Below are 13,447 nucleotides of genomic sequence, written 5' to 3'. Positions count from 1 at the left end.
CTTTGGTGATTCCCTGACTTTTTCTCTAGCACCACCAGCAGGTCAAATTATTCACTTAGGCAATCTAGTGAAGATTTTCACTTGAAATCTCTACTCTAACTTTTCCTGCAGCGCCATCACCGTTTTAATTTAATAATATGTAATGGGTATTACTGGGTTTTAGTTGGGAGTCAGGGGCGTCTTTGTGCATGGAGTCGCTTTGATCCTCCAAATCCAACTGTTTCAAGAAGGAATGTTACATTAATAGAGGACACACATGCCATCAAACACACCACCAGCCCCCAATACAGCAGATATCCATCCTCACATCACATGTCCACACAGAGCAGCTGTAGCTAAGTTTAGCCTCCATCAGGTCACAGAGGAGAGACACACACTGCTGGTGTTTTAACAACCATACGAGAAGATCTGACATTGTGTGGGAAAGATTAAAAAACGTTCTGCAGTTTCAAAAGGCGTGAGTCTGTTTTTTTTTCCCTCTGCGAATAGCCTGTGTTGAATTTCGAACTGGTGTAACATTTCCATAAAACAAACACACAAATGCACACCGTGAGTGTAAGCCAGCATCTACTCAGAGATCATAACTCACGACGAAATGCACAATGCAGATAGAGCTTGTAAGTGTGCATTAAAGCGATGTTGTTTGCATGTATCAGACAGACAGGTGGCTTGACATCAATCACGCCATCGTAAACATGCTGGACAACTTGTAGCCTGATATTGAAAACAAATCATTATCACTCTCAGTACCACCACCGCGTCGTATCTCTGCATAAAAATAATAGCATGACATCAACCTGTGATTTTAAACCTGCACAGGTCACCATAAGGTTGAATGCCTCCCAGAAGGGCACAGCTTATTCTAATACCAGAAGCTAAGCACTCTTTTGGACACTTGTAAAATCCTTTGACGGCTTGGCAAAATTTCCCCGGGTTTTGATATGGACCTCCGCCGAGCTGTGTCTGTGTTTCTATTCCTGTCGCCATGGCGATGAAGGCACAGATAGGTGCCGTGGCAACCGTGCCCCTGGAATCTTGGTCTGCAGACTGTCGCAGCTGTATTTACCCATGAGTTCATCTGCCGGGATAGACACTAAAACCCGGCCAGGCTCCCTCTGTGTATGTGTGTGTTCGACGTGTTTATCCATGCATCTGCTCGCTTGCCCAGTTGGTGTGTATGCTGGATGCATGTATTTGGGTGATACTCCCTCCCGGACGCAGAGGAAAGGGCAGCGGACGGACACAAAGCCAACAGAGCCGGGACATCACAGAAAGAGACGGGAGGCTTTGGGACGGACTAAGTTTAAGGGCCAAAAGAGTGGAGGGGGGGGGGGATACACAGGATTGTGTTTGTGGTTGTAAGGGGCAGTTGTTAGCCTTCCTATCACAGTGTGACATGCGACAGAGCAGAACAACAAACACAGATGGAGGGACTTTGACTAAGGACACACACTTTCCTCTCTTTTCCTCTCTCCTGTCTTTTCCCATCATTTCCTGCTCTTTGCTTTCAACAACTTATTATCCTGTTCTCCTACTAATGACTGATTCTCTTTCTGTCAAATGTTCTTTAGTGCAGCTTGTCGGCTACATCTTTTTTGACAAGACTCGTTGCTGCTTTACCTGTGCTTTCTGCTTTTAATGTTTCTTCCTCTTAACTTCCCTCTCACTTCTGCTTCATTGCACCTTCCTGACTAAGCTTTTTCTTAGCAACTAGTCCTCTTTTTCACTGTTTCTCAGTAGGTTTCTTTCTCTCTCTCAAACTCTTATCCTCTCACCTACTATCTTTTGGATGGATAGCTACTCCCTCCTCTACAGTTCCTCCCACAGAACCAGGCTTCTCTCCGGCTTCCAGCGTCTGCGCTCTCAGAGAAACATGTGTGATGTCGTCTTAGAGGCCGGCGGTGTATCTTTTCCTTGTCATCGCGCCCTTTTGGCCAGCTCCAGCGAGTATTTTTGGGCTCTGTTTGGAGAGACTACCGTGGAGAGATTAGCTGGCTCCATTAGCCTCCCTGCGCTAACACCTGAGGGTTTAAACGTCATTCTGGACTTCCTGTATTCCGGCTGGCTCAACGTATCACCGCCTACACTTCCTGTTGTCTTGGAGGCAGCCAGGTACTTGCAGGTGGAGACGGCTGTGTCAATATGCGAGCGCTTTCTGACTGATGGTTTAAACGCTGAGAATTGCTGTTGCTATGCTAACCTGGCCGAGAATCACACCCTCTTAGATGCACTTAAAGCTGCCAATCAAACCATCGCTATGGAGATGGGGACATTGCTGCAGGAAAGCAGGGATGACCTTCTTGGGCTGAATATCGAATCAATGATGGCGGTGCTCGATGCTGACGAAATACCTGGTGTCAAAGAGGTGGAGCTTATAAAGCTGGCTCTGGATTGGCTGGATGAGAATGGACCCCTCCCTCTGCTGAAATCAAATCTTCTGCTGAGTCGTCTGCGCTTCGGATTGGTCGCCCCCTCTGACCTGACCAATATAAACCAAGCCCACAGAGCCATGGCCACACCTCTCATCAGAAGTCAGCTTACCAGGGCGTTGGAGTACCACAGGCTGGGTTCTGCTCAGCCAATCAGACAGAGCAAACAGTCCACACTCAGAGCGTCGCCCAATCGCGTGCTACTTGTGGGTGGAGGGTCCAGCCCTGATTGGCCGGAACAGCAGATTTTGGCGTTTGATCCTATGAGTAGGAAGTTTTCATCTCTGAGCTCCAGCATCCCGCTGCGACTGAGAAATCACTGTGTCTGCTCAGTGGGTGGTTTCCTCTTCGTGGTCGGAGGAGAAGAAGTGAAAGAGGGAGACGAGGATGGGAAAAAGTCAGTCACCGTGGCGACATCCAACCAGGTGTGGCGCTACGATCCTCGCTTCGTCTGCTGGGAGACGGTGGAGTCAATGCTGGAGAGGCGGGCGCAGTTCACCTGCTGCATCGTGGAGGATGCCATTTACGCCATCGGGGGACGACGCACAGGACCAGACGGCAACACACACACCTCTGTAGCTTCTGTTGAGTTTTACGACATGGCCACAGGAGCGTGGAGGAGAGGAGCAACGCTGCCTCGCCCTCTTTATGGCCATGCTTCTGCTGTGCTTGACAACAGCATCTACGTGTCAGGTGGTGTCCCGGGCAACCAGGGCGGCAGTAACCCGGTTGATAACCAGGATGACCACAGAGCGAGCAGCAGAGAAGTCTTGTTCTGGGATCTCAAAGGCAGAGTCTGGGAGAAGCGAGCCTCCATGTCCATCGCCAGGTTCAGCCATCGCCTGGCAACCGCCCACGGCCACATCTACGCCCTGTTGGGAATGTACGAGCCTTTCTGCGATATCGAACAATACGATACGCAGTCAGACCACTGGACCCGCCTTCGACCGCTTCTCATTGGCTCCTTCAACTACGGGATGGTGTCAACGCCGTCTGGGAATCTGCTGGTGTTTGGAGGGAGGAGATGGAGCGACGGACAGGAGGTGATAGTGAAGAGTGTGTTGGAGTACGATACAAAGAAAGATCGCTGGAGAGAGATCTGCCAGCTCCCCCGACCTCTCACTGGGACTGAGTGCACACTGCTGCCTCTACCAGACTGAAGTTCACTTAGTGTGAGAAAACGTTAACATGAAAGTGAGTGATGCAACATAATGACAACAGAGCATACATGAATAACATTTTAGGGAACTGAAAGTATTACCGTAATTTCCCATTTTGGGATCAATAAAAAAATGAAATCCATCTATCTATCGAGTTTCGGCCATGAAACTGTTCCATCTCATTTGAGAAGAACAGATGTGCATTATTCCAGGATATTTACAAAAATATTTTAAACAAGTAGACTTAAAGAATACTTAAAGAAACAATTGACAAGTTGGGAAACATATTTTTTTTGTGCTGAGAATTAGATGAAAAGATTGATACCACATGAAAATAATACCAGGAGCTGGTTAGATTAATCATTAGCTTGGAATCATTTTTACACTTTGGTTTTTGTATGGATTACACAAATCACATATAAGCTTTACAGATGCTTGTAGACAGATTTGTTGCCTCTGGTCAGAGCTAGCTAGGCCAGCTGTTCCCCGCTTCTTACCTGTCCTTATGCTAAGCTACTCTTCTACTTCTTATAGGAGTAGTTAGACATTTTGGGAAATATACTTCTTTGCATTTTTGCCGAGTGTTTGATGATAAGATTGATATCACTGTCATATCTGTTAATTATAAAGCTACAACCAGGAGATAGTTAGCTTACTTTAACACAAAGCGCAACCTTTTGTAAGACATTTCAATTAAACAAACAAGATTGAATTCATTTGTGAGTTTTTGAGTTGTTTGTAGGCTGATTTTGTTACCGGTAAATCTTAAAAGTGGCGATTCCGTCCTAAATATGCTTTTTAAACGAAAGTTTGACTCGGGTACATTCACAAAAAGACCCTAGGTTGCATTTTGGCGAGAGTTACGCTTTAAAGATCTTCGTTGGTTTATCATGGACTCTCTCTCTTTTACTCCTTACAACCTTGTTGACAGTGGTGCAGCAGCTGTTATCAGTGCTCATCATCCTGTCAGCCTCTTTCTCACCGCCCACCGAAGCGATAACAAACCACAAATACACCTTCATCCAAATGACCACACTTTATTGATCCACTCTTCTTCTTCCGACAGAACATGTAGAATGATAAATAAATACTGTTATGTTACCATAATTTATAGATTGAACATTAAACAATCTTTACTCAACTGTCCAAAAAAACCTGATAGAATTAGAGAACATTATCCAAGACACTTAGTTTGCACTCTATAAAGAGAGATCTACTGTATCTACAGATTTTCAAACACAAAAACGAAGAGGAATATTGTGTTTATCTACAACAAAGACATGCTACTACAACCAACCACGGGCAGCAGCATAGAAAGAGCATTCAAACTGTGTTGTGTAATGTGTGTTTATTGGCTTGTGTGCATGTCTTTGTGTATTTGTGTGTACGATTGCTTTCATAGTTTTGTGCAGTGTCTCTGAGTATTAAGTCATTTGGCGGCAGCGTACAAATAACAAAGTAATATATTTTTATTAGATCCATATTTCATTTCTTACGCAAATATTTCCTCATATTCTCTATGTGGCATGCAGGATACAGAGAGCCAAATGCTCTCTGAGGAAAAATCCACCCTGAGAAACTTTTACACCGTGATATAATATATAATAAAACCGGGACGTTCGGAAAGTTTCAGGGGTTATTTTGTGATTTTCCTTAGTTTTAGAGATTTCTTTTCCCCTGTTTTTTAGGATGCTTTTCTATGGCGACCTAAAGAAACCTTCCACTTGTTGAATCATTTACTTGTAGTTGTCATGGTAACTGTATTTTCAAGTATTAAAGTGGCTGTTAAAGCCACAGAGAATCAAAGGAAAAATGAAAACAGGCCAATAGCCAATAGCAAGAATATTTTTCTCTTTGAAGGTATTTCTTATGTCTGCACTCCAGAAGTTATAATAAACTGCCTTTCAAAATCAAATAACTTAATTCTTATGACAATCAAAGGCGGGGGGGGGGGGGGTCCTGAATTCTTAGAGTTGCATTATGCAATATAAGGCTTCTGCACTCTGAGTTAAGCCAAATATGTTGTTTTTTATAACCAAAGTTGCAGTCTGTTTAGTTCAAAATCACATTTTTGCATTTTAGTATTTTGACTGTGGATTGTGTTCTTATCTTACACTGATATTACTTTAAGAAAGGATCTCTTTGTGGCCATTATGGACTTGACTTTCGATGTCCATGTGGGCACATACAGTATATCACTATTGGTATAAGACAGACTTAAAAAAAAAGTGACCCTATCCTTTATGTGATATCATGGGATTGGGGAATGTAATCAAAGATATTACAGGATCTTTATGCATTTATTACAATATTATATGTATTAAGAGGCACTACAGAGGCCTTGTTTGAACATGAGCTGTTTTTCATGTTTCTGTCAATGGGATGTGATTTAAAGAAAATATTTAGGCCAAGGAATGAATTAATGAGCTCTACACGAGGCAGTTGATGTCAAATTAAATGAAGGGTATCAAAGATTATATTTTAAGACAAGACTCGCTGGAGGTAAAGTCATACTGGAAGTGAAAATAAAGTGACAGAATTACAGGGAAACTGGCATCATATCAGTTTTGTGCAATAATTAAAGTGCTGATATTATGCTCATTTTCAGGTTCATAATTGTATTTAGAGGTTATATCAGAATAGGTTTACATCGTTTCATTTTCAAAAAACACCATATTTTTGTTGTACTGCACATTGCTGCAGCTCCTCTTTTCACCCTGTGTGTTGAGCTCTTTGTTTTAGCTGCAGAGTGAGGCATCTCAGTAGCTAGGTAAGGACTACTAGCCAGTCAGAAGCAGAGTATGAGGGCGTGCCATGCTAGCAGCTAGGCGAGCATTATAACGTGTTACAAAGTGACGAGCGTTCGTCACGGAAGTAAAAGCTGGACTACAATAGAGCTGTTTGGAGCAGTTTGTGAACAGTGTTTTCTGTTGGAGATGGTAAGTCCCTTTGGGGTGGACTTTGGGCTTTTTCACTTTGTAAACCTATAACGTGGGAACCTATAAATAAAGGGAAGGGAAAAAGCCAAAAAGCATAATATGAGCACTTTAAACAAAATACCCCAACATGGGCTCCTAAATGCAAAATACACTAGCAGTCTGAAAACAGTGTTAAAAGTGTTTTTAGGGTGGACTTTTCCTTTAAATGGGTCTTATTCCAGGAACCTTCTGAGTGTGCATGCTTCAGGTCCAGCCCAGCACAGTACAGTACGTAATTCTACCAAACCAGCACAAACAAAAGAAACAACAAACGAAAGAAACTGAGACTAGTTGATTTAAAAAAGATCTGTGCTTATTGTTCTCTGCTGTTAACACTCACTGTACAGAAAAATATCATCATATACGTCAAGTATGTGCAGTGTACTGTGCAGTTGGTATAAACATGGCACAACAAGCGGGATGAAATACTGTTACTCATGAAGAAACTATTCTGAGGCCTCGGTCCATGTCAGGAGGAACAAACTGATGAAAGTCGTCCAACGTAAGTATTTATAGCGCACAAAAGCTAACATGTAATACTTAAGAATCAGTTTATCTTCCGCCCCCGAGCCAGCTGGAGTGGCATAACCAATCAGCTCGTAGATTGATGTGACATGAGGGCCACACAGGCGTCTCCTCAGAAAAAGTCTCATGCTGCACTTGTACACTGTGGCTGTCAAGTTGTTCCTACTCTCCCCTCTTGACAACGCCCATCATGATCGCAACCCTGATGCATCAAAACGTCCGCTGCTGCTTGTTCAACTCTTTTTTTTTTTTTTCCAGAATCAGGAGAAACTCAAACGTGTGAGTGTGTGAGTGTGTTTCACTCGTCAGACGTGGGTCTCGATGTAGGAGTGTGTGTGAGAGAGCGAGGGCGTGAGGGGCGGGCCAGGGTCTGATTCAGCGGTCGAGTCTGGCTCCTGAGAGAACAGCTCCTGATAGGCTCTTTTCCACTCCTGGAACTCTGCCGACGACAGCTGGGGATTGGCCAACAGCCTGTCAATCAGCGCTAGCTCCCCCTCCCTGTCCTAGGGGGTGGGGGTGCAAAAACAAAGGAGGGGGGATCACTTTTTTATTTTTTATTTTATCATTTTAAACCACTAAACTTAAAAAACGCAGACACACGTGAAGCAAGACACACATTTAGCGGGATACAGTTAGTTTTGGGGAGAATTCTCATTTGTTACACTAAGACCACTCATTTATTCTTTTGTTCTGGAGAGTGTGACTACTGCAAATACTCTAATGCTACACTGTAAGCAAGGAGGCCTTCATAAGGGGTTAACAGGGTGAAAGAAATTATATTAATATAGATATAATATATCAATGCTTTTTTTTTAGATATAAACTATTATTAAGAACAATATTTGGGTTTGGGATTATCAAAATAGTTGCCAGTTCATTTTCTGTCAATCGACAAACTTAAATAATTATTTTAGCTGTACTTAAACATGCTGTTGGGTAATTTATCATTTGTTATAAAGGGACAGTTCGTATATCTTGAAGTGGGGTTGTATAAGGTACTTATCCATTGTCAGTGTATTAGCCACAGTAGATGGCGGTCGGCAGGCCCCCAGTTTGGAGAAGCAGGCACGAGTACTGACACAGAAGCTAGTCAATGTACTGCTGTGGACGGGGGCAGCAGCTAAACGTTTTTTTTTTTTTTTTTTAAAAAGGACCACCTCAAAAAATGTCAGTTTAAGTGTATGCTATATTAGGAATATTTTCACTACTTTACCTTACCGTCAGACAGCCCTTTACTGACGGGGAACTGAAGCTGTTATGTCCATCGATGCTCTCTTCAAAGCCACCAGACTTTCTTTTACAAAAACAGTCATTTTACCTCGCAGAACACGGGGGTTGCTGGTCTACCGCTGCCTCGATCGGTTATCGTGTGATTTTGGTTTTAAAAAGGGTTAATAACTAACAAAACTAACAAACTAACGAACCGATCGAGGCAGCAGTAGACCAGCATATCCCGTATTCTGCACCGTAGAATTCACTGTTTTTGTCAAAGCAGTCTGGTGGCTTTGAAGCAACCATAGAGACAGTATATACAACGGCTTCAGTTCAAAGGGATGTCTGACGGCAAGGTGAAGCGGTTAAAATATTCTAAATATAACGTACACTTAAAACTGATATTGATGTTTTTAGGTGGTCAAAATATATATTTGCTGTGTGGCCCCGTCCACAGCAGTACATTGCTTAGCTTCCGTGTTGGTACTCCTGTCTGCTTCTCCAAACTGGGAGTGCGCCGACCGACATCTACTGTAGGTAGGTAATACACTGACGAAGGATAAGTACTTCATACCCTCCCACATTCAAACTATTTCTTTAACTAAAGCTGTAAATGTAGTGAATCAAAAAGTACAATATGTCCTTCTGAAATGTAGTGAAGCAGAAGTTAAAACAAAGTAAAGTCCAAGTATCCCAAATCTGTACTTGACTACAGTACTTGAGTAAATTCAGTTCAACCACTAGATTGTAGCTGGTTGATTTGGTTTTGACACATGAAAGATATAGAAGAAAAAAAAAAGCCTTTGTTGTTTCCACAGCAGCCACTGTGGATAAGTCGCTGCTGCCTGAGCACAACCTGATGCCTCGTAAACAGCAGTTAATGATCTTCGTTTTAATCCAAACTCCCCCGACAAAACTTGGTGTATTCCTTTAAGGGGCGCCAGGCAGGAAACAAACATGTAAGCTCCTCCACCCAACCTGCACCAGCAGACATGTGCAGCCAAAGCCACAGACCCTCGCAAAAAGCTACTGTAGCGACTAAGACCCCCACGCCCTCGCCAACCATCCCCTCCCACGTACACAGAGGAAGCAACAAAGATACACACAGTCTATAGAGACAAAAAGAAGAAAAAAAAACAGCCACAGCAAAAGAGCCATTCACAGGCACCCAGCCCAGACACATAACCACTGCTCATATAGCATAAAGCCACAGATGGCTGGCTCTGACAAAGCTCTCAAACCAAACCGAGGAGACAGACGACAGATGACGCCACTGAAGCTAACAAGACAGAGACAGTGTGTATATAGATGGGTGCATATGTGTACATCAGGGTCAGATCATGGTGTATAACAGCTAAAAATGTATTTGGAAGTATCCCTCTACAAAATAAAAGGAGTAGCGTTTGATCCATTTCACCCAGCTCACATTTAATGTTGTTAGGTGGATTTGTTTGTGAATATGGGCCAAGAATCAGTTCACACTGGAAAAAAAGCAACTACTAAACTAAACTAAAGCATTGTAAAAAAAAAAAACTAAAAAAAAAAAAACTTCACAATTAAAGGGGTGAAAGAACGGCTTGTCAACAAAGAACAGGGAAAATTGCCTCATCTTCTGCAAGAATTGCAACAGAACATTAGATATCAGATATGAGAGTGAGATATGAGGTATACTGCAAATTAAAGGTAAAATCCTTGAGATTTCCATGAAATCGACTCCTGTTTAGCCATTGAATGTTTTTACATTCTAACTTTAATACAAAACCAATCTTAATAGAAAAAAATGTTTATTTGCAATACAAGAAATTCAATAAGGTCGTCTCAAGATAGGACTGAAATGTCATTTAATTCTTACCTTGGTGTGTGCAAGATATCCATGTATATGTGCTTATGTGTATTTGCACATGTATGCCTCCTGCACATGTGTCTGTGTGTGTTTACCAACCTTCAGCGTGGAGGTGAGTATACGGAGGCGGTGCAGACGGTCGTTGAGCTGAGGGTCGGCGGCCCGTCGCAGGAAGGACTGCCTGCAATCTGATTGGCCTCTGCCGTCCGACCCGCGACCCAGAGGACACACGCCGCCCTGCTCGCACGCACGAAACAGGTCGCCCAGGGATGCACCCTCGCTGCCGCCTTCACACAGTCAGAGAGAAAGACAGCGTCACACACTTTATCGATCAAATTTTATTTAAAGTGTAAAATCACCCTTCAACATGGTCTCAGTGCGCTTGACAATTAAAGGAACTTAGAAATAACAGACAGCAACAAAACAATTGAACACCATTACAGCAGTAATAATAAACAATACAAAACCAGCAACATAAGAGAATGAGTGAAAAGCTTTGTTTGTGCAGGACGCAGAAAGGATAGTGTGTTATGGTTGGCTATGGTAAAGTCTATATGCACGACGTTCCACTTCTCGGTGTGCTCCGTTGCCGTTGGAAATTTGGCCGGATGAACAACTTTTGAACGTACACGTTCCACCAAAACAAGTTCCTTCCCGAGGCTATTTTGCAGCGGCACCGTGGTGCTTAGCACCCCCAAGACAAGTTGGGATTGGTTTAAAGAAATGTCGATAAACCAGAGCACGTTTTTCTCCCATCCCGGAATGCTGTGTGGACTAGCCAGACCCTCCTCCGCAGCGCTGTGGAGGAAGGTCTGGTAAAGCGAGACTAGCTATAGTATAATGAGTAGAGGTGGCTTTTCAATCTAGATTTAAAAATGTCAACTGAGTGAGCTTCTTTATCATGTAGAGAGAGGCCATTCCAAAGACGAGGGGCACGGTAGGAGAATGCTCTATAACCAACAGATTTTTTTGCTTTACTAGGGGAATGACCAGGAGACCAGCATCAAGGGAGCGGAGAGTGCGTGCCGGTGTATATGGTGTAATAAGCTCAGATAAATAAGGGGGGGTGAGTCCATGCAGGGCCTTATATGTTAAAAGAAGAACCTTAAAATCAGCTCTAGCTTGCTCTGGGAGCCAGTGAAGAGAGGCCATGATGATGATTTAAACCTTCCTTCGCCTTTCCATTATGGTGTCAAATGATTCGAAGCTAAAGGCTAATCATAATCTGATTAGATTGAGTTATGTCTCAGAGCAACCACTGGAGGACAGCCGCACACCGACTTGTGTTATTAATGATAATAAAGTCCTGTTCTCTCTTTCCCTTCAGCCTCAGGGATGTCCTCTCCATTTTGGCGGTTTTATTCCCTCTGCTTGGCTGATTAAATTGGAAGTCACATGGTTATTATATTTCATTGTTTACTATTTTAGTTTGGCACTTTTCTTTCCGTACGCCGCTGGGCTCACCTTGGCAACCAGTGCACCATTGTCTCATTAGCCTCATTAGATGTGAGTGTGTGTTACCATACTCGATACTGATGACGATTTAAATGGAAATATGTCTGCCTGAGAGCGATTTTATTTCTGGCACATGTACTGACGTCAAGTCTTCACCTCAAAAAAATGTCTCTGGTGGCTGTCATTCAATGTGAGACACAATTTTCCTTTTCTGCTCTTACCTGACACCCACCCACCCACACAATACAAGGCTACAATTATTTTCTGTCTTCTCTGGTATGATTCCATGTGTTTCACAGTACATGCATGTCCCTGACTAAACTCACCGTTGTGCGTTTGCTGTTCTTCTTTCGCTGGGGGCGTGAGGAGTGTGTGTAGGTTGCTGTCTCGTGGCAGTGTGAAGCTGCGGGGTTTCCCTCCCTGGGTCGCCATAGGAATCAGCCTCTGCCTCGCCATGGGCAACGGGACATTCCTCTGTGCCGGAAGAGTGTAAACGGCTCCGGCCATCATAGTCCCGCCGCTCGGACTGGGCTCAGCAAAGACGGCGTCCTCTGTAACGTCGAGAATAACAAGGAATAAGGCAGAGCAATTTGCATTTTCTGTGTTCTGTTCAATCAAAATAAGCAACTATTGACCGCAAGTATTGTACACAAAAGATGTATGCACAAATAAACCAGACATGTATTAAAGAATATAACAATAAAAAAGTAAAGAAACAACTAAAAATATTCGAAATCCAACAAACACCTCTCCAGCAACTATTGTATTGATACATTTGGTGCACCATTTAATAATAAATAACATTTGGTGCACCATTTAATAATATCTTGTGTCAGCTAAATTCTCTATGGAGAAATGCCCTACTTGGAGGAAGACCACCAAACACACAAACTGTAAAAGTACTGCAGCAAGCATGACAACAAACCCACACAATGCATTTTTCAGTGTCAAATATGTGGATCAGATGCTTGACTCTGACCTGAATATAATGGTAACACATTAGAGGCTAAAACTCCCCATAAATAGTATCATTTAAAGCATTTTATCTAAAAAAAAAAAAAAATAAGATAGTCATCAGCTGGTTGGATCCATAAAGCATGTGGTGTATGTCTGTGTTACCTAGTGGTCCAGTTTGTAGGTAGTGCAGTCCAGCCTCAGTCAACGGTGTCTCAATCAGGTCCTGCCAGGAACGTCTCTGAGACGAGGAAGAGCGGCCCGGAGAGCCCGTCTCACTACTGCCCCCTGCCGGACTGGAACGGTACTACAGGAACCAAATAGACAAATAGAACAATTTTTCAGCAATATTACTCTTAACGTTACATGTTTTTTTTTCGGAGAGTTTTCTGACCAGAGGTGAGACTTTAAGAAGCAAAATCATCCATGTGTCCCCAATGGATCATAGTAACTTTATTTTGATGTATATGCAAACATTGTTGCCTATGTCTTTTATTTGAATATGGATGCCAGGAAAAGTAACTACTGGGGATCCAAATAAACAACAAACAATCCAGAGGAAGAGGAAGAGGGCTCAATTCTCATTCATAACGGCTTAGTATTAGTCAAATATATTTGACATAACTGATAATATTCTGATGTGATCGCTTCACTGCCCATGACAAGTTAAAGTTAAGAGTCTGGTTACGTTGAACTGCATATTTTTGTAACATTTGTATGAATTTTAAAAACTATTTTCCGAAACTTGTGGATTTGGTTAATTTAAAGAATTATGAATAAATGAATAAATAAGACCCGCCAGTGGCTCCTCAAGTTTGAAATATTAATTATACCCAACACTACTGAAGTGTTGCAGGAACATACAACATACTGAGACTTTACCTTCAGAGC

The 13,447-nt window shown here is 42.8% G+C and overlaps 2 protein-coding genes across 2 annotated transcripts in view; one reads left to right on the top strand and one right to left on the bottom strand.

The window, feature by feature from the left end:
* Nucleotides 1-1,789: 1,789 nt before the first annotated feature.
* Nucleotides 1,790-3,589, top strand: klhl34 (kelch-like family member 34). Its single transcript, XM_078281181.1, has one exon. The coding sequence runs from the start codon at nt 1,790-1,792 to the stop codon at nt 3,587-3,589; it is 1,800 nt and encodes a 599-aa protein (XP_078137307.1).
* Nucleotides 3,590-4,658: 1,069 nt separating this feature from the next.
* Nucleotides 4,659-13,447, bottom strand: part of cnksr2a (connector enhancer of kinase suppressor of Ras 2a) — a 62,413-nt gene continuing 53,624 nt past the window's right edge. The window contains 4 exon segments of the mRNA XM_078281152.1: nt 4,659-7,595; nt 10,247-10,434; nt 11,929-12,153; nt 12,722-12,863. Coding sequence (XP_078137278.1) covers nt 7,398-7,595; nt 10,247-10,434; nt 11,929-12,153; nt 12,722-12,863 — 753 coding nt within the window. The 3' untranslated portion in view covers nt 4,659-7,397.

This window comes from Sander vitreus, chromosome 22 (assembly GCF_031162955.1).
Source record: "Sander vitreus isolate 19-12246 chromosome 22, sanVit1, whole genome shotgun sequence".
Taxonomy (NCBI): domain Eukaryota; kingdom Metazoa; phylum Chordata; class Actinopteri; order Perciformes; family Percidae; genus Sander; species Sander vitreus.
The sequence above is the reverse complement of the archived record's forward strand: the minus strand, read 5'-3'. Positions and strand labels throughout refer to the sequence as shown.

Coding starts and splice junctions, on each gene's coding strand:
- klhl34 (XM_078281181.1), top strand. CDS start 1,790: ATGGATAGCTACTCCCTCCTCTACAGTTCCTCCCACAGAACCAGGCTT.